General features: G+C 44.1%; 2 protein-coding genes across 2 annotated transcripts in view; both read right to left on the bottom strand.

Moving 5' to 3' along the window:
• Nucleotides 1-244: 244 nt before the first annotated feature.
• Nucleotides 245-10202, bottom strand: sars1 (seryl-tRNA synthetase 1). Its single transcript, XM_080497100.1, has 11 exons — nt 10031-10202; nt 7545-7615; nt 7340-7420; nt 7098-7256; nt 5363-5506; nt 5097-5252; nt 3354-3575; nt 3144-3273; nt 2896-3053; nt 2338-2467; nt 245-747 (listed from the first exon to the last, which is right to left on the bottom strand). The coding sequence occupies exons 1-11, from the start codon at nt 10164-10166 to the stop codon at nt 590-592; spliced, it is 1545 nt and encodes a 514-aa protein (XP_080353226.1). The 5' UTR covers nt 10167-10202; the 3' UTR covers nt 245-589.
• A 1866-nt stretch (nt 10203-12068) lies between these two features.
• The window catches only part of LOC308130148 (interleukin-17 receptor D), a gene marked incomplete at its 5' end in the record, with an annotated part of 47401 nt that continues 33612 nt past the window's right edge, over nt 12069-25857 (bottom strand). The window contains 11 exons of the mRNA XM_080496346.1: nt 12069-14224; nt 16191-16363; nt 16443-16598; nt 16896-16962; nt 17801-17875; nt 17960-18105; nt 18972-19010; nt 19308-19431; nt 21959-22077; nt 23986-24144; nt 24954-25038. Of these exons, the coding sequence (XP_080352472.1) occupies nt 13646-14224; nt 16191-16363; nt 16443-16598; nt 16896-16962; nt 17801-17875; nt 17960-18105; nt 18972-19010; nt 19308-19431; nt 21959-22077; nt 23986-24144; nt 24954-25038 (1722 nt within the window). The 3' untranslated portion in view covers nt 12069-13645. The remainder of the gene's footprint in view (nt 14225-16190; nt 16364-16442; nt 16599-16895; nt 16963-17800; nt 17876-17959; nt 18106-18971; nt 19011-19307; nt 19432-21958; nt 22078-23985; nt 24145-24953; nt 25039-25857) is intronic.

Genomic DNA, 25857 nt, shown 5'->3' with positions numbered 1-25857 from the left:
CCAGATATGTCACTGAATTGTCAAAAGTAATGTACAATTATAAAGCCGATCAAGTAAAAGCATAATAATGATCATGTGTATTATATATAAAAACAATATATACATTAAAACAATCAAAATTAATGTCTATAGACAACTGGGGCTGGAGAAACTATGGGAAATGTCACTAAATGTAGTTTCTATAACACCTTTAAATATAAAATATGCCGACTCAACGCTTTTCCATATGAAGTGTATTTATTGTTTTACAGTGAGCATCACATCGTTCAATCATAGACTTCTTGGTATGGTTGTACAGCGAGAGAGAGAGAGAGAGAGAAAGAGAGAGAGAGAGACGACCGGCCCGAGAAAACGAGAAGGAAAAAGCCTAAAAACAGACGGATGAAACACGCCACCCTTTCCAAAAGCTGCACTTTTATTGGAAGATTTCTTTTTTTTGGTCTCGTTTGAGTTTAGAGTCGTTTTTTTATTTTCTTTTTAAATCAATACAGGTGTTGGATGTGAGCGAACGATGAGGTGGAGGAAGTCCCCTGGCGTCAGGCTTGGTGGTGATGGGAGATTTTGGCGGGGTGGGGGTGGGGGGAGGGGCCTATGAGTCGTTGACGGACATGGTCTCCATGGCGGTGGGGAGCTCTCCTCCTCCTCCTCCCTGCTTCTTCTTCTTCCCTCCATCCTGCTGTTTCTTGGTTTTCTTCGTCTCCTGGTCGATGGGCGCCGGCTTCACGAACTTGATGACCTCCGTCAAGCCTGCAGGAGGAGAAAGACCACGGAGACGTTCGTGTGTGGGAATGAAAGAATTAAAAAAATGCGAGGATCAGCGACCAGAATTAATAGAAAAGTGTTTATTTTATTCCTGCTCCCACACGCGTGTGGGAGCAGGAATAAAATAAACACTTTTCTATTAATTCAGAGGAAGAACATGAATATAAGCTGCACACACCAAATTTAGAAAGAAAGTGCAAAGTTACGTGATGCACTTGAACGCATCACCCCAAACGTAACTTATCTGCATTGCAGGATTCAAAGTGTGCGAAACAAGTAGTGGCTTATAGTCCAGAAATTATGGTAATTCGTTTCTTATGGTTCAGGACATTAAAACATAAAAGTTCCAGCACTTTACCACAATTCATTTTAAATGAAATGATTCAGATGCAAGTTGAAGTGTGAATTCAAGAGAACTGAAGCCCTTTTTTCAAAAAAAAATAAAAGTAAAAATTCCTTCATTTCAAGCCGACAATGCAGGGGGTGGAGTGGAGCTCGTGGAAATCAGCAGACGCTCGCTGGGGTTTCCTCCTTTTTAACGCTCTGCCTCTACTTCTGGTTGGTTGTGAGTCTTTGTGGCCCCAAGTTGAACTTTTCCAACGACCTCCAGAGAAGAAAGTGTCACATTGGAAGGAGCTCAATCTCCTAAACCAGGGGTCGGCAACCTTTAATGCTCAAAGAGCCATTTGGTCCCATTTCCCACTGACAACTACACCCAAAGAGCCACACATTTTATTTTGACACTCCCCCAGGCAGACCATGCCAAGATGACACGACACACAAAACCTTCTCACTGCTGGTTGACAACTTACAACTAATACACTAAACTACATGAACTAAGCAACAAAAACACAACACAACACAATTATTAGCAACACTACAAACCTAATATAACCCCCAATAATTACATTTAAAACGCGACAAACAGAAGCTCCCATAATGCATTGCAGCTCTCAGCTCCTTTATTGCTACACATTATTAAAATGGAAGATAAATGTGGGAGATCTTGGATTGTTAGAACCATGAGTGTGAGTGGTGTGTCTTTAATGTCCTGTAGTTGTTGTGTAATTCACTACAATGTTCCGTCACTCTCAACAAGTCTGCAATGAACCTCCTGGAACTGTCGGCGCGCCACAGTGCAGCAGTTTTACTGTGAAAGGTACAGGAAGCTCCCAGCTTCAGACACCAGTTGAGCCGCTGTCATGACCTGCAGCCGCAATTCTACATTCTTCATGCCATTATTGTTGTGTAATGTTTACATCGCTGCGTCGTTCACGACCCTACATTTGACCACTCTTTGTAGAGGGACTGCGCTCTGGGTGGCCTTGCCTCCTTACGTCCCTCCAGGTTGAACTGCAGTGGGGCCGAGGCTCCGGAGCCGCGGGTTGCCGACTCCTGGGCTAAAGCCGTCATCCACTTTGAATGTGGACGTCCTCAAATAAAAGCCCAGTCTGCACTTCATGTCCACTATAGAACTGGTACTGGAACCTCTTTCACCAAGCGGGGAACAAAACCACCTGGTGTAAACAGTCCAGGTGTTTCCGGAGCGTTCTGGAGTTTAACGGCAGCACTGACCTGGAGGCATGAACGGCCGCAGAACCTCTGGAACCACGATGCCCTCCTCCGTCTGGTAGTTCTCCAGGATGGCGCACATCACACGGGTGGTCGCACACATGGTGGCGTTCAACATATGGACAAACTCCGCCTGAGAGAGAGAGAGACAGACAGACAGAGACAGAGACAGAGACAGACAGAGAGATAGAGAGAGACAAGAAGAGACAGAGAGAGACATGGAGACGAGGAGAGAGACAAGGAGAGACAGAGGGAAAGACAAGGAGACATAAAGAGAGACGAGGAGAGACAGAGAGAAAGACAAGGAGACATAGAGAGAGACAAGGAGACGTAGAGAGAGACAAGGAGATGTAGAGAGAGAGACAAGGTGACAGAGAGAGAGAGACAAGGAGACAGAGAGCGAGATCAGATGTGTAAAACAAGGGATATGTTGGGCTTTTCTATTTTCTCTATAACAGCAAATTGGAATGACTGTAAAGTATTAAAAAAAAAAAAAAAAAAAAGACGTGTAAAACAAGGGGAAGTGATGTGTCCCCACCCATGGTCAAAGTGTCCCCCCACCTTGTCCATCATCTTCTTGGTCTGGCCGTAGCGGATGCGGAGGCGGCGGGCCTGGTAGTCGGTGCAGTTGGAGCAGGAGACCAGCTCCCTGAAGGCCCCGGAGCCGGGGAACCAGGCCTCCAGGTCCAGCTTCTTACTGGCGGCGTGGTTCAGGGCGCCTGCGGCGACACGGAGACAGACGGACATGTTGACAGCCTCGGCGTCTGACCCCTCCCTCCCCCCCGCCCCCCGCCAGCCGCAGGACCCACCTGAGACGATGTTGACGATGCGGTACGGAATCCCCAGCGTCTGGTAGAACTCCTCGGCCGTGCCGATCATCTCGTCGAACATCTCCCAGGACTTCCCGTCGTGCGGGGAGGCGTACACGAACTGCTCGATCTACGAGGACAAGACGTTTTGGGTTTTCCCGTCGTCTCGCTCGGGGGGGGGGGGGCTGCTTCGGCAGGCGGGACACCCACCTTCTCAAACTGGTGCACCCTGAAGATGCCGCGGGTGTCCCGGCCGTGGGAGCCCACTTCCTGCCGGAAGCAGGTGGAGTAGCCGGCGTAGCGGATGGGCAGGTCCTCGGGTTTGAGCCACTCCTCCCTCAGGAAGGCCGCGATGGGCTGCTCCGAGGTGGCGATCAGGTACTTCTCGTCGACGGCGCTGTCCTCGGACTTCTCGCTGCTCTTACCGATGACCTGAGTGGGGGGAGTGGGGGGGGAGGGGCGGCGCCAGCCAGGTCAGAGGAGAGGGACACTGTGTCGTTTGTTCTACCGATTTGTTGGAGACGTTTTCCACTCCAGAGATTTAAAGGTCCTGTAAGACAGATTTTCTACTATTTCCCTTTGGTGTCATTTGTCCAACATCGTAGTTAAAGTGTATTTTATCAAATCCAGTCTTGGTCCTGAATGTCCTCCAGTTAAAAAGTCCAGGATGTGTCTGTCCACGTCCACTCCAGACCGTCTTTTTAGGAGAAGAGCTTTCTAGTTGTTTCCCTGTTAACTGGTGACTCTTTGTCCCTCGTTGCTGCTAACAACAGAAGTTAAAAACCCGACAGAAATCCGTAGTTGTCCTGACGAACGACGTTTAACAGCTTCATTTTAAAAGCTGTTAAAAGTGTCGTAGCTCTTGTGAGTCTTATTTTAATATATACTGTTACTCGCAGTGACGATGGACGCTCAAGGATGTCGGTCACCATTTACCAGGGAAAATACCTCATTTGAAACGCCAGGACAACGTGCTCATGTTTACAGTGGATTTATCGCTATGACTTGTAGAAACACCGTCGTTCAACCAGTTTGAAGCAGAACGTGACAGAAGGAGAGGCTCCTGAAGATGGTGAGTTAAAAATATTGTGTCTGAATAATTTATAGTTTGGGCGTATGTGTTTTTACAGTTACTATAGAGTAGCTAACAGTAGCGCCTGCGAACTGTTACAGTTTTTCTTAATATACTGAATTTATTCAGGATATCAGTGAGGCAGAGCTCCACTACCAGAGGGAGCGGTCATTTCCCCACATGATGTCATGAAGGGACAATCTCTGAATCTCCCGTATGAGCACTACTGTGAGAAAACCAGTCGAATGTGAATTTGCATGTCAGTATAAAACATTAAATGTTTCTTTTTCCCCTCATATCGGCCCACTTGTTATCTGCTGCATAGAAAATGTTTCATTCACTGATGCAGGTGTAGAAAAAGTACACTTTGTTCAATTTCAAACAAACGCTGTGTTTTTACCACTACAAAACACTAAACGCTGTAAAAAAAAAAAACCCAGCTTTTAATTAAAAGCATCGTCGTGTGAACCAAGCCTCTAAAATATTCAACTCAAGCAAAAAATAAATAAAAAAATCATTATGCCATTATCATGACTTGAGGAAATTGGCTTTTTCTTTTTGCTTTATGAGGCACACATTTAAAAATATGTGGAGAATTTGGAGGCCTTCTTTTCCATCCCTATTGGAATAATCATTAAAAAAACAGTTTAAATGTAATGAAAATCTGTCGAAAAGTATAAATCTGATGCAGAAAAAGGTTAAAATTCTCACTGTACGTCTTCAGAAACTAATTATTAATCCTCTCAAGTGTCCAGTTTGTTTGTTTTTTTTTTTTAAATCAGACAACTGACGTTATCAACATGAGGAATTTTAAGTTCTACAAAACTGAGAAAAAGCTGAAAGGGCCCATGTTTGATGATTTGGTAGAACGAGGGGACTACCTTGTAGAGCTCCTCGTCAAACTGGCTGAGCTGCGCCACCTCCTGCATCACCTCCTTCCTCATGAAGAAGGGCGTGTACAGCATGGTGTAGTTCTTGCTGTGCAGGATCCTCATGGCGTAGTTGATGAGGGCCTGCTCCAGGAACACCAGCGGACCCTGAGCGCAGCAGAGCAGAGGACCAGTGCGCTTTTAACAAATGTTGTAAACATAATTTGTTTGTTTTTTTAAATCAAACCCCGCAGAGCCCCAACCGCCTCACGCCGAACCTTCAGGAAGTAGCCTCTGCTCCCGGCCACCACCGCCCCCCGCTCGCCGTCAAAGCCGTCGATCATGACCACCAGGTCCACGTGGGAGTACTTCTTCTGGCCGCCGCAGTCGCCCCAGGTGCGCTCCACCTTGTTGTCGGCGTCCTGTGGAGAAGTTGGGAGGCGTGAGGCTCGCCGGCGCTTCACGTTCACAAGGGGGTTGGTGTTCACCGGTATCATGTCCATTTGATGTTTTATAGCCAAAGTTATTGTTTCCAAGCGTCTGCCTCCTGAATTAAAGGACCAATCCCCCATTCTATTCTTAGCCCTCCGCCTACCCCTTAACCCTCCGCCTACCCCTTAACTCTCCTCCTACCCCTTTCCCCTCCGCCTACCTCTTAGCCCTCCGCCTACCCCGTCGCCCTCCGCCTACCCCGTCGCCCTCCACCTACCACTTAGCCCTCCGCCTCCACCTTCCCCTCCAAAACGAGGGCAAAGGCAAAGGGATAAAAGTTTCAGCCCTTAGATTTGGGACCCCCCCCCCACCCCCCTCTTCTCAGCCCCGCCCCTCTCCCTCTGTTCAGCCCCTCCCCTCTCACTCTGTCTCACAGTTATGACGTCATAATACGGCGCCGTTACATCAGCGGAGCTGAGCCACGGATGTTTGTTGATTTTCCAGCAGGAGCGTCGTCCTGCCGTCCCAAATTCAACGTGTTGCAGCAGCTTGGCTGCTTTGTTTCGTTTTCCACCTTTCCCACATCAAGGTGAAGAAATAGAGGGAGACATGGATTACTTCAGTTTTTGTATTTTGACTTCAGAAATATTTCCTCATTCACCATGCGAAAGCGGAGGAGCTTCCTGGTTTGCTCGGGGGTCCCTGTTTTCAAAACACCCATATTAGAAGACTTTGGAACTCTACAGTGTAATAAAATGTTATAAACACGGTCTCTACCAAACAACTACACACGGAAGCTACATACGGCAGCACTACTGCCGTTCTTACTAGTATCAACGCAGCCAAAGTCTGTTCAAAGACGTTATGGTTATCTAGAACAGCCGTCTGCAACATTAATGACCAAAAGTTTTTTAATGATTTTCCACTAAATCAAATTTACCTGGAGCCACAAAACAGCTTCTAAACTCTCATATGTACAGTCGTTTTAAAACATGTACGAGAACTAGTTCTTATGTTATTTTATGAAGCTTCAGTTACAATGTAGGATGGGCAACGTGCAGTTGTTGTTTTCTACCTGATTTTAGTAGTTTCATCCTGATTTTCCAGCCAATTTCGACATTTTAGAATACGATACATTACGTATGGCTCCACACAAAATAAATGAAAAGAAAGTTGACTATCAAATGGGACAGGATCAAAACTAAATCACTAATCGTGTAAATATGTACAAGACGTAACGGTGAATAATATCAGCACAGAAAGGATGAAATGAACTGAAAACACAACAAACACTACTTACAGGGAGGAGTTATAGTCTTATGGCCACAATAAGGAAGACAGTTTAACCATTTTATCTCTTTTCTCAGCAGTTTTGCTCCCATTTTCCACCTTTTTTCCATCTTTGAATATTGTTATTATAGCATTTTTTCCCTTTTCTTGTTATTTAAAAAATGAATAGAATAAAAGATAATACGTTTGTTTCGGTATAGTTTATGCAATGCAGATCAGATGTGATGAGTGAATCTGTGCAGCGCCCTGACGGCTCTGTAGCCCCCCCTGGTGGCGGACGACTGCACCCACCTCGTCGTTGCTGATGGGCACAGACGGGTGCAGGAGGTTGCCGATCTCCCTCAGGTACTCGAAGCGCTCCGCCTCCAGCTTTATCCTCTCGCCGTCGGTTTTCTCCGCCGCCTCCTCCACCAGCAGACGCACCTTCTTGATCTGGGTCACCGTCAGGGCCTGGGACGGAGAAACGGGTGAGCTGGGCGAGAAACGTGACCCGTGGCGCGTCGAAAAGGCACCGCGGCGGCCGGCGGTCGTACCGACAGCGTCTCGGCTGTTAGAGACTCCACGTCCTGTGCTTCCTCGGGGACGGCGTCATCGTCCCCGACCGGCTCCTTCTTCTGCAGAGACAAATAGCAGGAGGTCAGAGACACGCCCACATTTCTCCAACGTGACCGCAGGAAGCAGAATCTGCTACTTTCGTCAAACAGAAACAAGGAGTGCAGAGCCGTCTGTGGCCTTTACCTTCATCTTCTCCCCGATGCTCTTGCTGCACAGGTTCTTTGCTTTGTTGAGGTTGTCTGCGGTGAAGCGGCCTGCCGGGGGAGAGGGTCATCACGGGGTGTACGTGCACACTCACACTTTTCTTTCCCAACAGAGACTTGCGGGTCAAAGTCGTGAACGTACGAAACAAACATTCACCGATCCAAATGCTTTAGATAGAATACGAGCAGGAAAATGCAATGTCTTCAATGGAAATACAGTTTCTACATCATGCCAATGCTAAACCACGTATCCTGGTGTAAAGTACAGTGAAATGTCTCTTTCAAAACTGCTGCAATGATCCCAGACCAGACCCTCTGGTGGACCAGACCAGACCCTCTGGTGGACCAGATCAGACCCTGTGGAGGACCAGACCAGACCCTCTTGGTTTTGACCAAGGACCACGTGTTTGAAGCATCTTTAGGTTCAACGAACATTACCTGGAACTTGGGAGTGTTTGAGCCTGACATGTAACAATGATGTAATAAAACCTGAAATGTAACAACTGGTCAATAATAAACAAGACGCTGAGTCTACAACTTAATATTTCATTATGGGGGAGGCAAAATATCTCTCCCCTAATAGTGTAAAAATTTTATTACATCATAAAGTGAGTCAATGATCTACAGTTTAGACTTTAACTGCTTCACTTTTTATAACATTGAAACAATGAGTTCTACTGGTTTGGACTATTTATTTATATACAGTTTATGGTATACATAAATGATTGCTGTTGCCCAAGTTATTTATAGTCTTCTATCCTCCATAATATGTAATCTAGTTCCCGATTAATCAGTACAAATTCATGTGTAACATTAAACATATTAAGATCACATTTCAACTCTTGTTAAATCTTTTAACATTATTGCCCAGCTATTACATTTTGGGTTTTATTATTACTATTTTTTTTTTTATTGCATTTCGGGCTCAGCACTTTTGTCACATTAACACCCAGGTATTGCATTTGGAGTTTATTACATTATATTTCATAACAATTCAGGTCATTATTACATATTGGGCTCCAACGGGGCTTTAATTAAGCAAACGTATGTTGAACCAGATTGCTCGATGGAATATACAATAGAAAACTCGATTACCAAAATACTCCATAGCTGCAGCCTTAGTTCCGATATAAACGATGTTGCATTTATTTTTCAATATCGATATATCGTAAATTTTGACACAACGCCCAGTCCAGGGAGAACGCATCTCAAAGAGATTGAACTGAAACATTGTGGAAATTAATTCAAGATTTTATATATAAGGATATGAGCCAACCTCTTGGACAAGAGACAAATGTGACAGGTGTCATCAATAACTTCATCTTTTCATTTAACACAAACAGAAAAGCCACAGAAGTGACAGACTTAAGGTGGATCTGAGGTTGTGTGGCTGCAATGCAGGGTGAGGATGACTCTTAAGGTGGATCTGAGGTTGTGTGGCTGCAATGCAGGGTGAGGATGACTCTTAAGGTGGATCTGAGGTTGTGTGGCTGCAATGCAGGGTGAGGTTGACTCTTAAGGTGGAACTGAGGTTGTGTGGCTGCAATGCAGGGTGAGGTTGACTCTTAAGGTGGATCTGAGGTTGTGTGGCTGCAATGCAGGGTGAGGTTGACTCTTAAGGTGGATCCGAGGTTGTGTGGCTGCAGAGCAGGGTGAGGTTGACTCTTAAGGTGGATCTGAGGTTGTGTGGCTGCAGAGCAGGGTGAGGTTGACTTGACATGTTGCTACCCGGGATTGCATCAGATTGCACGTTCACAACCGGCATCGCTAAGCTAACCCAGAGTCAGCAGACCTCCCATATAAAACTATATATGAAGTAAGAAAAAGGAGCCTGAAATCGTTCATTGACAAGTGTCTGACCCTGTAGTTAGAATATGTTAAACAGCCACAACAACGACGGTGAAGAAGAATCACTCGGTTCATTCAGATTAGCCGATGCTAACGTTAGCTCGCCCCGCTGTGACAGCAAACCATGCGTCAGTCAGATCCGGTTAGAAATCATTGTTTAACATACCGGGACATTGTTGCTGCACATTACGCACACATGGGCTTGTTTATAAATTATTGTTTGCTCAAAAATACGGCACTATTATAATACTGTTAGCAGCACGTAAACTTCTAAAATTGAGCAAAATAGAAGTGGAAGCAAAGATTTGCATCATTATGGAGACGTCACTTCATATGGTGGCAGAGCTCATAGTTAATGAGAAAAGTTGCTCTTAAAGATTACTTTATGAATAAGAATATTTTACTTTAATATGCCGAATGAAAAACAGCCTCCCTACAAACGTGAACACATGTTGAGATCTCCAAAATTCTGAAAGAATTAGGTATAATCGAAGAAGAAGTGGAAAAACAGCCAGAACTGAAACGGGGTTCGGGCTACGCTAACGATAGCAGCGCGAGCTTTGCGGATAGCAGCGCGAGCTTTGCGCTATAACTTCATCAATTAAAGAAGGGGCTCACATTTTCTCCATTCCGTGTCCGCGGCCATAAGCTTATCCACCAGCGTGACATCTTTAAACCGCTTCCTCTGTGTTTCGCGGACGAGCTCAGGGTCGCCGCCTTTGTCGGTCCGGAAAAGGTCCAAGTCGAGCACCATGTTTCCACGCTCCCTGCGTCCCTCCTATGCCTGTGGGCTCACTGTGCTGAGTGAGTGTGCGCGTGCGTGGGCTTCCCTCACAGGCTGAGCGACGTGATGACGCAACGGCCGGGATGCCAGGTCTGATGATCTGGACACGAACCCGCAATCACAGAGCAATAATGAATAAAAAACGTTTTACCAAGTGGTTTTTTTTTTTGTTTTTTTTTTATTTTTTATCTCACACCAAACGTAACATGTGAAAAAAAAAGGATAAAAGAAGATTTCTGGAAATTCTGATATCAAAAATGTTGCCCCCCCCCACCCCTTTCCAGGTGTATGATAAAAAAAGTGAAGTTCCTGAACGGTTTATTTCAGTAAAGTGCAAGATAAAACTGTGTCATGACAACCGCCAGGGGGCGATATACCCACAGAGGCATAACTATAGAGATCAAACCAAAACTCTTTTCTCCTCATCAAAACCTAAAATTCACGCGCTGTTACCTCGGACTTAAATCCAACAGGAAGTCTGCAATTTGCTTTTCGAAATAAGATTTACAAACGCTGCCTCCTCCCTATCTCAGTGTGAATATCGTATCGGCTTCAAAACTCTGTTAAGTGACAGAGGAGACACTCTTCCTCAATAATTATGTTGAGCTTTTTCACTAGTCGAGCGGTTTCCTTTTTATTAGCCGTCAATTTCCGAACGACCAATCCTTCCGCCTGCCTCATCTCATTCAAACACATGGGAAAACCAAAATGTCTCCTCAAAAAAAAGATCAGTGAATTACGTTGGTATCGGAACCGTTTCTGATATTGGATGGGATTGGCCCCATCCCTACTTTCAGTGAAATGGGATTCTGGGGGTACCTTGCTGTAGCAAGTCACATATGTAACTCCCCCAAATGATCAAACTTTACGCTGGACCAGTCCAGTGTGCAAAGTTTCACAAAAAGTGTAGTCTGTTTGGGCTGACACAATAATAATAACAACAACAACAAAATAATAATAATAATAATAATAATAATAACGATAATGATAATAATAATAATAATAATAATAATAATAATAATAATAATAATAATAATAATAATAATAATAATAATAATAATAATCCCTTCAGTTTCAATTGGGTCCTATGCAGTGTCAGTGCTTGGACCCTAATTATTCCACTATATATCAAACTATTTCTTGGTCTGGTGATGCATTTTTTTCATCTGTCAAACTTTCCCTTCACAGTCTGACTTTGACGAGTCAGTTTCACAGAAAAAATTGATTCATGACATAATTAATTAAATAGTGAAATAATTCAGTTCTTAATTTTTTTTTTTACATTAAATGAATTGGTATTTTAATGGATGGATGACACATTTATGTATTTAATTCCAATTTTAACAACGCATTTAAGTAAATTTTGAATTCCATACAGTATGTATGTATGAATTTGATTATTTATATATCTATTACATTTTTACCAGTAAAATCAACAGTATCAATAGATTTCTTTACCGTGAATGAAGAAAATTATGTCCTGTTATATCTCAGTGTTCTGGTGTACTGCTGGTATTTTGCTATAAAAAGCAACAAAAAAACACTTTTAGAGTGTATGTAGTTTTCGATATTTAATGTCTGATTAATGGCCTTTTATTCTAGTCATTTGGGTTTTAAACGTGGTCTGTTATTTAACTGAGAAAGAAGATTTTGTTGTCATTGTATCCCTTTTCTTTATTTTCACTTTGTGATTGATCATTCTACTGTGTCAATACGAGCACTTCCATGAATTTACAACGTCGCTATTTATACGTCTTGTTGAAACCTGAGGAATCAGATGCAAAGATGAGACGGAGAACAGTTGCTTGCATTTTACTTTAATAAAGTTTATACGAACCGCATGGAATCAAAACTTACAAAAATATACTGTAATAGACAAGATAATGATATTTAGAATTTTTAAAAAAATGACATGACTTACTTATACATTCTTATGCAAATTGGATATAAACAGAAATAAATAATGAATATCTGTAAACATGCAACATGTACAAAGTTAATTTTGTACTTCAAAGAGAAATATTCTCATAGAGTAACTTTGCTTTTCCAAGATTGCCATTATATATTTGTACAAAGTTGATATTATTTATAACAATATTGACGCTATTACATTACGGATGTGGACACATTACTGAGGTTGTGGGGTATACCCTCTGCAGCGAAACTGAGGATGCGCCGCTCGCGCCAGAAATCAGTTGTAAGAGATGGGTTTGAATCATTTCCCACCCAGTTTCCCATATGAGCTGCTGTCAACTCAGTGTGTGTTCACCGTGGACTCCGTCACATTCGGACCAACAGATCGGAGAATCACGAATTCTTCATGTAAAACATGCTGATGATACCCAGCAACTACAGTGCAGCTTCTCTCTCATCCAGTTTAAACATATGGGCTTCACACAGGGGGGGGGGGGACGTGGCCTATTGAAAGTCTTTTTTGCTGGTTAATGGCTCTTAATTTGAATTATCTTGCCAGTTCCACTATTAAGCTTTTTAAGAATAACTCATCTTCATACTTGATTTTAATTATCTCCATCACAGATCCAACAAATTCAGTTTTATTGAATAATTAACAGTTTTATCTTCCAATTATGTGTTTTCTATATTAGAAATTCTTCTTCTACTTCATTTTGCAGAGATTTCTTTGCCCTCGGTGTGGACTGGTTGGTTGACTCTAGCCATGGCGAGTGTCCTTCCTCCATAATTCTGAGGTGAACTGAATTCATGCACAAACAAGGCAGTAGGGGATCGGAAAAAAAGGAGCCTGTGAGTTCACACTGAGGGTAAATAAAACCCCGACTGATAAATAACCTGTCAGGAGAGAAATAAAAGTTATTTGTTTGGACTGAGATCTGAGGCCAGATGTCTACTAAAAAACAAAACAAAAAAAAAACCTAAAGTTGAGTTTTAGGTCTTTGTTTTGATGGATGAACTGTCATCACAGCAGTCCCTTGTGGTTGGGCTGTATAGAGGAATCTCAATACTACGACTGCGAAACATCTGGTTTGAAATGTTACCAAAAGAGTTTGAATCCTCATTTGAAGTTTATTGCATCTATTATAAAAATCTTCTTACACTAACCGCAAACTGAATAAGATTTCAAATTGACCACGCCCCCTTTACGCAACGTTCCAAGTGGAAACGCCGCGTTTGTTTCAGAAAAGTTTTGCGTTTACATGGAAAACACACTGAAAACGATGTAGCTGCTTTGCTGTTGCTTTGGTAATAAAACCACACCGACATGTGTGCGGAGAACAACGTGCTATAAACACAATGGAGAGAAGGAATTGGATGCTATTAGAGGTGAATCTAACTTTCCTCACTTCTTTAAGTACTTGTTTGTTTGATGAGTAGTTTCATGTTTGTATCTGGAAAGTGCTGATGGGGTTCTTTTAGTTTCACAACGGCTTCACGTGTCTAGTAAGTGAAACTGTCGCCAATGGCAGAGCGCTCTAGTTGGATAGTTGTTGGACTGGTTCTCCTTCCGCCACAGACAGCTGCTTCTTGGCGTTCTTGGCCTCCTCCGCCTCCGCCTCGCACATGGCCCACCGCAGAGCGGCTCCGGACGCCACCTCGGCGAAACCGTCCTCCGAGATGTGGTTTATCTTCAGGTAACCGCCGGGCCTGTGCAGCGCCACTCCGTGGAGGTGGGAGAAGATCAGCGGCAGGTCCCTCATCAGCGTGTAGTGAGACACCAGCCTCAGCTCCGCGGGGATGTCCGTTTCCTCGGAGTACCCGAATATGGCCGCCATGTATTTGGACAGGTCCCGGCCCCGGGCCTTGGCGCGGCCCACCTCCTCCCCAATGAGTCGGACGGCGACGTCGGAGCTGTGCGCGTCGGCCTCGAGGTCCGGCTTCGTCTGGACGTCGTCCCCGCCGCTCCTTCCTTCGGGCCCCGGGGGGTCGGGTCTTCGGTTGAGGCCCCGGGAACATACGACCAGGATGAAGTCGCTGTCCCGGATGTGGCGGCAGTGCCACGCCATGCTGCCCTCCTCCGCCACGCTCAGAGAGTCCCACAGGTCCAGGTGCACCTGAAGACCACGTCATCTCAAGTCAGCGGAACAAACGCAGCAACAGTCTAACAGCAGAGTGTGAGAACGGCCTCTCGTGACGGAAACAGACTTTAACCAGAAATGGCTTCTATACATCAATCTACTGTTACGGTTTGTTAACCAGTGTCATTTGCATGTTCTACCTGAGCATATGTAGGGTTTTTTCGTACTTGCACCAGCGTGTCTTACTCATAACCCGAAGGTTGTGAATTTTTACCGTACTGTGTCCTTGAGCAAGGCATAGGTACCATATACACCAGTGTTTTTCAACCTTTTTGAGCCAAGGCACACTTTTGTCTTTGGAAAAATCTGGAGGCACACCACCACCCGAAAATGTTAAAATGTGAACCTCTGTAGCCTCTATTAACAATATAAAGTCGTTCTCACCAAAGTTTTATCAACAGGAATCAAGTAAATACAGAAAAAAGTATTTCCCAATTTCTTTTTTTTATAGTGACTCCCTCAGTGTGAAACCTGGACCTGATGGATGAAGAGCTGAGATCCTGGTTCACATTCTTCCTTTTCAAAAACTTCTCCATCACTGTCACTGACACAGTACTTTGATACAAGATGGTAGCAGGAGGTGGAGATTAACCACACTGACGTCTGTCAGTTTCCATTTCACCGGCAAAGTTCTGTGCTGCCATCTATTGGTGAAGAGTATTTATACATGATTACTCTGCAACACACTGCTCTCACAGCTGACAGCGGCTGTGAGAGCAAATGATGTGTTTAAAAACATTGTTATATACAATACCAGCATATGCTGGTGACAAACCTGCGATGGACCAGCGTCACATCCAGGGGGAGACAGAATCTCTCACTCGCCGAGCACGAGGATGTACTTTTTTTCTTAAAGATATTGCTTAATTGCTATTGAGATCCATAAAAGATTAACCTATTCATGATGGTTACAGACTTAAATTCAATATCTGGTTGGTTTTAATGCATCTGTTGTTACACTATAGTCATAATACAAACAAAACTTAATGCCGTATTTTCCCAACTATGAGTGGCGTGTCAAAAACATGTGTCATGAAAAAAACTGAATTAGAGAACTCAGGAATAAAGGTATTTCTGTGGTACTGCAGCAGCTTTCCGCTGTCAAACAGTGGCATCTAGTGGTCACAGATGGTATGATGGCACTGATGCCAGCTGCTTATATCAACCTCGCTAACTGATCAGGTAAGCTAAGTGGCTAAGTGCTAAGCTGTCTAGCGCCTGTTGCGGTGTGGTTTCTGTACTGACAGCTGTGAACTGCGATGGCTAGTTAGCAACAGTAACTAAGGGAGGGCGGGGCTTAGCCAAAGGTCAATTATACTGAGAAATAGTCAATTAATTTACGACACCATCATCCGCAGATACGACTATCAGAGGGTGTCGTATTATTCAGCTTTTCAAAACTTTCACATGATCACGTTTATCCAAAAACATTGAATTCAAAGTTTCCAGCTTCTCCTTGATTTTCCTCCATTTGAATATTGGATCTTAGGAGCTGCATTCAGAATCTGCTGTGTCTGTGTGAGCTGGACTGGCTCCGCCCACACATGCCCATCTATGGGAAGAGGAGGAAGTACTTCCTCTCGTGGTGCCATGTGCCAGAGCAGAGCTGCCTGATTGTGGGAGGAGTCAAAGGGGAGGAGCCTACCTTGATTGTGATTGGCTAAACCCCTGATGACACTATATAGGGTTTGATTTCTGATTGGCTGGTTGGAGCAACACACTTTTTAAAACCTGGAACAAGCCAGGGAGAGGGAGGACACACTTTCTTTATCTGGGGCGTCGGTCCTGGTATGGAGACGATTAGTACTGCTGGAAAACCTTTAGAAAGTGAATTTTGCACAATTTGACCCCTAGAAAGTAGTTATGTCCTTCTATGCAGTCGTACTCTTTCCACATCAAAAATTCTTTACACGAGCCAAATTTCATACCATTCTTTCCCTACCTGAGCGGCCATGTGCTGCTGGATGAAGGCTCCTAAGTGCATGACGGCTTTGACGTGAGCCGGGCCGTCAGCGCTGCTGTAGCAAATCAGAAGCCGCGGAGGACTCGACCGGCTTTTGGACAGAAGAATGATTTCCTCCTGAGCCCCGCTCTCTTCGTGATGTTTGATAATATCTGAGCAGGAAACACAAACAGGTTGATATTCTAATATTCCCGCTATTGTATTTTCTTTGTCTCTTTTTTGACTTTGCACCTGGTTTTACGTCCGAGGACTTGAGTTTCTTCATGTGGAGCCTGGGCCTCATCCTGAAGAACGCCACCAGCATGACTACGAGTGCAGCCAGGACGATGAGACACAGAGGAAGTATCATGGCCAGGGAAGAGGAGGTGGAGCGCGTCGAGGTCCCGCCTGAGGACGGAAGCAAAGGGTTGCAGCAGGTCCCGAAGAAAAGGAATGGGAAGTTGAATGGGAAGTCAAACTGACACTTAAAGATGTCCGTCACGACCATAAATACTATTAAGATTGTGAAAAACCGAGAGAAAAGAACTATAATTGACTAAATAAGAGCGACGGTTGTCCCTCACCTGTAGTTAAGCCTGATATTTTTTAATACTACAAGCACACGTGCTATCAAGAACCACTTGGCCGATTAAAACATCCTGTGGAACAAAGCAGGAGACACAGTGAACCAGCAGATTCCTTCACCTTTGTGAATGCGCATGACCTGAACATTGAAGGTTTTCCTCACTGCGTCCACCTCGTTAGCTGCAATCTGTGACAGAGGACACGTCCAGCATTAAGTTCGTACAGAGAAATAAAGAGGGGCGAGTTTTTAACGTGTGGAGAGATAAATGACAAATGACCATCATTCTATCACATTTCTCCAACTCCGCTTACAGCCTGTGACTTGATGCCAAAATCAAGCTAAAGTGAATTATTTATTTTAAATAACATTTTAAACAAGTGTTATTTGAATGGTCAAAATCAAAATAATTTGAATTTTCGATTGAATTTGAAGAAAGAGCCGTCATGTGAGGACTTAATGTGCCAAAGTGTAATAAATAAATTAGGGGTGAGTTTGACAGAAAAATAGATTCATGAAGCAGCAGACCATGAAATAATTAATTAAATAGTGAAATAATCAAATATGTTGTTTTTTTTAAAACATTAAATCAATTGGTATTTTAATTAATTAATGACACATTTAATTAATGATCTAATGGTGTATTTAGTTAATTAATTTTGGCACATTCAGTCCTCCATACTAGAAATTAACCATATTTTATTTGTTATCGGTTATTATATGTATATATATATTATATAAAACATAACAAAACATTCTGACCAATAGAATTCTTTTTTTTTTTTTTTTTTTTTTTTTTACAAACACAGCTTGACTTTGGAACACTGATATAGTGGTTCGTGCAGCTTCAGTTTATTCACAACATTAAAATCATTGGGGTTTTTTTTTTATTGTTGTTTTTTTTTTTTTTATTCAAAGAGGAAAAAACACAAGTTTTATGAAATGGTAAAATGGTTATTTCCTTTTGGCTAAACTAATTCCAGGATGACACATCAAGGCTTAGTGCCTAATAAATGTTTTCTCTTACCGCACAAGTGTAATTGGTTCCTTCTTCCAGGCCCTTCAGCTGATACGTGTGGTGGGTTTGGTTTTGGGTGGAATTCTAGGATGGGAAAACATTTTTTTATGACAAAAGTCATACAATGTGATATAAACTAGGAGGAGGCGTCGGCGGCGGTGTTCTCACCGGCGTGATGTCTGTGTATTTCTTCAAGCCGTTGGCGTGACACAGGGAGAAGTAGCTGCTGATGCCCAGGTCAGGGGGCGCCAGGTTAAAGGTCACGGTGATGGAGGTGCCCTCCTGCTGGACCTCCACCTGGTTGGGGTACCAGTCTGCAGGCGGAGCCACAGAGAAACAACAGTCAGACGTGTGGTGGAGGGAGGAGGGAGGAGGGAGGAAGGAGGGAGGAAGGAGGAGGAAGGAGGGAGGAGGGGGGAGGAGGTGGGAGGAGGGAGGGAGGAGGTAGGAGGGAGGAGGGAGGAAGGAGGGAGGAGGTGGGAGGTGGGAGGAAGGAGGAAGGAGGGAGGAGGGAGGAGGGAGGAGGGAGGAGGTGGGAGGAGGGAGGAGGAGGGAGGAGGAAGAGGGAGGGAGGGGGAGGGGGAAGGAGGGAGGAGGGAGGAGGGAGGAGGGAGGTGGGAGGAAGAGGGGGGAGGGGGGAGGAGGGAGGAGGGAGGTGGGAGGAGGGAGGAAGAGGGGGGAGGGGGGAGGGGGGAGGAGGGAGGAGGGAGGAGGGAGGGAGGAGGTGGGAGGTGGGAGGAGGGAGGAAGGAGGAAGGAGGGGGAGGGAGGAGGTGGGAGGAGGGAGGAGGAGGGAGGAGGAAGAGGGAGTAGGGAGGAGGGAGGAGGAGGAGGGAGGTGGGAGGTGGGAGGAGGGAGGAGGAAGAGGGAGGAGGGAGGAGGGAGGGAGGGGGAGGGGGAAGGAGGGAGGAAGGAGGGAGGAGGGAGGTGGGAGGTGGGAGGAGGGAGGAGGAGGGAGGTGGGAGGTGGGAGGTGGGAGGAGGGAGGAGGAGGGAGGAGGAAGAGGGAGGGAGGGGGAGGGGGGAGGGGGAGGAGGGAGGAGGGAGGTGGGAGGAGGGAGGAAGAGGGGGGAGGAGGGAGGAGGGAGGAGGGAGGAGGGAGGAGGGAGGAGGGAGGAGGGAGGAGGGAGGAGGGAGGTGTGAGACACCAGGAGGCGCCGTGCTGCCAGTCCGTGTCCTCACCTCCTTTACACTCCTCCAGACTGTTCTTCTCTGCACACGCTGCAAACAAGGAAACCCAGAAAGTATCAGTGAGCCGGCGACATTCAACCACCGTGTTTTAATCACTAGTCACAATAGTATCTGTTATTATTGTGTTGTTGTTGTTTTTTTACTGCATGCCGTTATTACATTTCTAGTTTTATACATCTGTGAATGGAATAAAATCTGTGTGTGTGTGTGTGTGTGTGTGTGTGTGTGTGTGTGTGTGTGTGTGTGTGTGTGTGTGTGTGTGTGTGTGTGTGTGTGTGTGTGTGTGTGTGTGTGTGTGTGTGTGTGTGTGTGTGTGCTGGTTCTCACAGCGGGTGGAGATGATCTCACTGTGGTAGAACTTCTCCCACTCCTCCGGAACCGGCAGAGCCATGACGGTCACGGCGAACTGGGCCCCCAGGGAGAGACCGGGGAACGGGTCCGACCTGTACACCTGCACCACACCAGCAGGACTGGATCAATTTAGGTTTATATTTCTAAATAAGCTGGGACACTGAGTCAGAATGCAATCATTCAAAAGACCTGCGAAGCAACACTTGATTCCCATTAGAACACGTGTGATGCTTGATGGCAGCGAGACGCCTCAAAGGAGATGGACGACCTTAAGTTATTGTCCTTTTTATGTCGTTTTTAATCTCTTCTATTTGGAACAGAGTTGAAAACGGCTCCTTGAAGTGAATCATGGCTGCGTTGAGAGCGAGTTTGCAAAGAGCGAGACGTGTACTCTGACCACGTGCTTGTTGGTGGTTTGACACGACATGTTTTGTATGTTTTCTTGATTTTCTAGTGTTTCTGGATTTTGTATGTTTTCTTGATTTTCTCGTGTTCCCTGGATTTCCTAGGGTTTTTCCAGATTTTGTTGTGGTTTCTGGATTTTGTACCGTTTGTGGAATTTGGATGTTTTCTGGATTTGCTAGTGTTTTCTGGATATGTATTGGTTTCGGGATTTTCCAGCTTCTGTTGCAGTGTTTTGCACTTCCAGGCCACCGTACCCATCCAGAGAAAGTCTTCGTAATTCAGGAGGACATTGATCAACACGTCCTGCGTTCGTCACAGCGGCTCCACAGCAGCAGAGTGGAAGTCCTCACCTCACACATATTTACAAAATAAAGTCACTTTATTGTGTTCAAGATGGCACACACGTGGGAGTCGGAGTTAACCGTGTGGGAAAGACTTTAAACGATATTGGTGTTTATTGTCACGCGTGTTATTGTGCAGGATATGCCTGTTAGAGCAGGGGTAGTAAATTATACGCTTGTCTGTTGTGGTTCCTCTTTATATGTAAAGCTTTAGGATGAAATTCAGCATAAAACGCACACAGCTGTTTCCAGTAAAGCGTCTGCGCTCAGCTTGGAGGAGTTGAGAATATGGGAACGCGCCGGGAGGTGAAACATGTTGAGAAAATTACAGGTCTAATGAAATTTAAAGTGCACGCAAGAAAACTATAGATTTTTTTGTTGTTGTTTTAAAAAAAAAAAAGAAATAAAAAGAAAAATGCTTGTTAGCATTCCTGTGAATAAATCGCGTGTGTTCCTCCTCCAGTATCTTTACCTCGACCTTTATGAAAAGCTGGTCCGCACATTGGCTGTGTTCTTTATTCACCCCACATCTGGATTTTATTCTTACAACATGTTCGCCTTGTTTCAGGTCTGAATAAATATCTGGGTTTTCATTCATTTCTTGCATCAATTCCTCTTGCTGACCCTGTTGCACAAAGCATGAAGTCCGTTATCGTCACTTTAACCCGTTATAGGGAATTAATTCAAATATTAATAAAACTACAGTGTAATCTACAAATACTTTATTTCTTTAAACTCTGATGATGAAACGTAAAAATCTATTAAAACTGACAGATTCAGTGAAAACAGTGTTTTAAATATGACTTACCAACACGGCAGTAATGGGGGGGGGGGGGGTTAGCCAAAGGTCATTGGGGTCATATGTTTGGTATTTTACCAGCAGCACCTATCTGACTGTTTGACAGAACAATCTAATCAAGTTTTATACAACTGTCATCAATTTCAAGTTTGTCAGTTTGCAAATATGGTCGGTGAAGGGTGAACGGGTTTCATGTTTTGGAGTTCAGCTGTCGGCTGCACCTATGAACCAATCAATGAAGAGCGCAGCGGGCAGCACGCCAGCACGCCGGCAGTCTCCCTCAATGGCAGGAATCAGACTGATTGGCGGGCTGAACATTGCAGTGCCGGCGTCTTCGCCCCGTCCGTCTGTCTGTCACGGCCTGGGAGCCTTTTCACAACTTATCCAGCAGTCAACCTGCATTAAACACTGATTTGCTCCGTTTAGTTGCCAGGAAAGACAATCACTGTGTCGCCACTCGGTAACGACACCCGCCGCCGGCAACGTGGACCAGCCGCATGCGGACGCCGCGAAGTAGCGATCTTCCAGCATCTCCTGTGAGAAGGAATCGGTGAATAAAAGCTTCTCGGGGATGGCTGAAGTGATGAAATTGTGCTTGATGAGTGAAGTCCATTTAATATTGACTCTTTCAATTCCTCCCCTGGTGATTTCCAAAAGAGGAAACGCAATTATTAACAGTGTTTCGGATCCATGGCTAAGAAGACGAAGTAGAAAATGTGTCACATGCCCAGAAGAGGAGTTTACTGTCGTCACCATGGTAACAGAGATGTTCAGCTCATATCAACGTCTCTGGAGTCAAATTGTGTTTTTGCCCGATTGAAGCGAGGCCACGTGGTTTATTGCTAATATTGTGACAAAGTCGTATGGATTGGCGATAAAAGCTGAATGGGACATTAAAGGGGTGGAAGCTGCCTCATATCTGATCATATTGACTGGAGCAGAACTCGGACCGCTCGTCTCCTACCACCTGAGTTCAAGCTGTTGCGCAAGCTTCATGCCCGTGGCAAAGAACGGATGTTGTCAAACAGCATGCCGAAACGGAAAACACGACAAACACCAAGAGCGACCGGGTGGCTACGAACCTTCTGAGCGTGTGAAGCCGGCAGGGAGACGTTGCGGTGGAAGAGAAAGAGCTGACAGGATGAAGTGGAGCCTCCCAGAGCCTGGAGCGACACCTGAAAGCCTCGCAGGAAGGCGATCCCTGACACCAACACAACAAGACGCACATCAGCGGCCCGAGCATCACACATTCCCTGTCAAAATCTGTGTGTGCTGCATGTGTTACGATGTTCCTGTTGCATGGTCTGTTGAACGCGTGACGTGACAGCTTATCATCATCGTCGCCGTCGCCGTCATCATCATGAGTCACACACACACACACACACACACACACACACACACACACACACACCGTGGATGGGGAAGGATTCTGCAGGAGCTTTCATGATTTACGGCCCGTGACTGAATAAATCTTTTATGTGTCAAATGGTAACATGAGGAATTACCCTGAAGGGGACAAGTTGAGCTTGGGAAACTAATCAGCCTTCAAAATTGGACTGACTCTTGTGTAACCCTGGACCGACAGACACGCCATGCAATTCCACAACTACTGTGGCCAAAAGCGACCCCTGAAGCAGTAGGAGAGGGACGGGCTGTTTGTCTTTTAAAGACGTCTTAGCAAGTTTACTTTTACCGGAGACTTCTCTTATTATAATGTATAATGGAAGGCCGACCTGTTTTTTTCTTAAACATCAATGAAAACAATGGTCTTCGGGTGGCACCATTGGGAACCATAATATAGATCTGGGGGTTTTGGCTCAGTCCTCAAGACCTACCTTCATGAATCTTGAGGTTAAAATGGACCTAAAACTTGACACCCACTTGAGGGCTGTGGTAAAATCCAGTCTTTTCAACATCACGTCATCAAAATAAAGCCTCTTTGAGACAACACCTTGAAACGGACGTCTATACTGGATTATTTCAAGGCTCTATTCATGGGGCTCAGTTAGCTTCCACTGGTCAGCTCCAGATGGTGCAGGACGCCGCTGCTCACCTTCTGACTGGAACCACTAATGAGCATATCTCACTCATTTTACCGTCTTTCTACTGGCTGCCAGTACATTTTAGGATCCGTTTTAAAATCCTTTAATTTGCTTTTAAATCTGTCAACAACCGTGCTCCAAGCCACCTGTCAGAGCTCACTGAGTTTGACACCCGCTCTATCAGGTCAGCCGATCAGCTGCTCCTTAAAAGGCCTAAAACCAAGTGTAAGATGAGAGAGGACCACGCCTTCGCAGTCATTGCCCCGAAGATGTGGAACGACAGGCTCCTTCTCTGTGTCTTTTAATAACAAGCCCTGTTGGCTGTTGACTTTTTTACTCTACATCTTTCAGTGTCTTTTATATCACCCACATATCAGGTTACACTGTTTTTTTTAATAAAAAAAAAAAAAAAAAAAAAAAAAAAAATATATATATATATATATATATATATATATATATATATATTATTACCTACGTATCAGGCTACACTGTTTTTTAATATAAAACAAATTTATTAAAAAAAAAAAAAAAAAAAAAAAAAAAAAAAAAAAAAAAATATATATATATATATATATATATATATATATATATATATACATAAATAATATTACCCACATATCAGGTTACACTGTTTTTTTTAATAAAAAAAAAAAAAAAAAAAAAAAAATATATATATATATATATATATATTATTACCTACGTATCAGGCTACACTGTTTTTTAATATAAAACAAATTTATAAAAAAAAAATAATAATAAAAAAAAGAAAAAAAAAATATATATATATATAAATAATATTACCCACATATCAGGTTACACTGTTTTTTTTATTGATTTAAAAAAAAAAATCTAATTAAATAAAAAAAATTATATATATATATGTGTGGAATTTTATGGAATTTTATGGAATTATGTGGAATTTTAGTGGTTCTTTTTTTATCCTGGTCAGTGCCCCCACAAGTACCTGTGCTCTGCCGTCTGTGTGAATGGATTGCTGCCCTCTTCTTCAGAACAAATCTACCGATAAAGTCAACTTGACCTGGAACGTGATATCTGCCTGAACATACCGTAGGGACTGGGCCTCCAGGAGACGACAATCGTGTCCGATTGGGGCTCAGGGTCGTTGAGGAACTCCACCTTCACGTCGTCCGGCGCTTGGACGTAGTGCTGACAGAGTTTGGGGTCCTCTCTCCCGACCAGCTCAAAACACGGCCAGGGAATGCAACCTGAGGACGAGAACCAGCAGACACATGGAGATTATCAATCATTTCAAATGGATCAGGAATATCATCAAATATCAATCACATTTCATGACCAGTCAATCAATGGAAAGAAAAAGTCATACGGCAATCATAGTGAGTAATAATCGAGTTGTTTTAACTCGGCTTTACAAAAAGATGTTAATTCTGTCAGCGGTCATTTGTGATTAAACAGGATTGTGACTTTTTGTGTAATGAAGAAGTTGATATGCAACTTAAGCATCACAATAATATTTTATCATGACTCAAGTTATGTGATGTTAATGCTATTACAAATTAAGCTTTATATACTGTATATAGTATTAGGTTTTAATGTACAAAACATTGAATCTCAATTCTGAGGCTGTTCTGTAAATAATGTACCGATTTAAGCCCCACCCAGTTTCCCTTGAACCACGCCCACTTTCAGTTTAGGCCCCACCGGCTCCGAGGACGGATACGGATATAGATCATTTAGATGGTTGAACAGGTACATACACAGAGAGCGGTGTACTGTGGTTTGTTCTGCATGTATTCGCATCAAATATTTGCCAAGAGATTTTAAAGACTCTCTTTCCCATGTGCTGTAAAGAAAAGCAGGGTTTGCCCTTCAGGCTGGCCTGTGTGGGAAACCTCATTCAAAGAGCAAACTTTGTCACATCGACTCCTTATACCATTTTATGGTAATGTTGCTGCTGATGTTCGAGGAAACCGCATTCTGTGCTTGAATACAGGTGTTTTTTTCCAGCGGGCACAAACAACTGCAGGATGGTGAAGCCTGTCCCGGTTCCACTTACTTCCAAATGGTCCGATGGAGCTGAAACCCAAGGCCTTCCTGACGTCGCCTCTGGTCACTCGGCAGTACTCGCATGCTGCTCCACCCTGTAGAGGAACAGCAGTGTGAAGTCAGGCTGCACACTTCAGCTCCTTCCTCGCCCAAGACGCAGGTCCATCACACGTCCAATACTGGCATTTATAGTCAAGCAAGGTCTGCCAGACAAAGCATCATGAGTACACCGAGTTCCCTCGGGCCTCTTTGCAACCCAACATACAGAATCGAGGACGTGTCTTTCATTTAGGTCCATAAAATGCACCATGATCACTGTTGGCTCTGTATGCCTCACTATCCACGTCACCTTTATGAGCTCCCACACTTTCCTCATTAAATCTGACTTGTGGAGAACCAGATCTTTTCCCATTTTTACATTGAGTTTATTCTATAAAATTGTGAATGTACAAAATGTACAGATTCAGTATTTAAGATATAGAAGCCAATGATTCAGAATTAATGGACTGTGATTCAGCTCCTTTAACTTTTCCCTTCCCCTCGATCAAAAGTGTTCAAACGATTGTTCACGGACCAAAATGATTATAGGAGCCATTATTATCTGGCACTATTGGTCAGACTGGGTGACCTACCGTATTTTCCGCACTATAAGGCGCACTTAAATAACTCTAATTTTCTCAAAAGCTGCCAGTGCTCCTTATAACCCGGTGCGCCTTATATATGGAAGAATTGCTCTACTCGAGACTGCTATTTGACAGCTGAACAACCAGAAGCTTTTATTTTGAAAACTCTAACTTCGCAACCAGATCTTCAGAGCGGACGACACTCCACACAACACATTCATCACTCATGGTTGCACACCAACATTCTAACAAACCAAAATAAACTAGATGAAATAATGACTCCCTAAACTG

The sequence above is a fragment of the Blennius ocellaris genome, assembly GCF_963422515.1.
Source record: "Blennius ocellaris genome assembly, chromosome: 5".
Lineage (NCBI taxonomy): Eukaryota > Metazoa > Chordata > Actinopteri > Blenniiformes > Blenniidae > Blennius > Blennius ocellaris.
The sequence above is the reverse complement of the archived record's forward strand: the minus strand, read 5'-3'. Positions and strand labels throughout refer to the sequence as shown.

Excerpts from the sequence above, each read along its gene's own strand:
- sars1 (XM_080497100.1), bottom strand. The coding sequence starts at position 10,166 with ATGGTGCTCGACTTGGACCTTTTCCGGACCGACAAAGGCGGCGACCCT. Across the intron at positions 3,054-3,143 it reads CATCGTCAACATCGTCTCAG|GCGCCCTGAACCACGCCGCC; the intron begins GTGGGTCCTGCG and ends GTGTCGCCGCAG. Across the intron at positions 748-2,337 it reads GCGGCCGTTCATGCCTCCAG|GCTTGACGGAGGTCATCAAG; the intron begins GTCAGTGCTGCC and ends CTCCTCCTGCAG.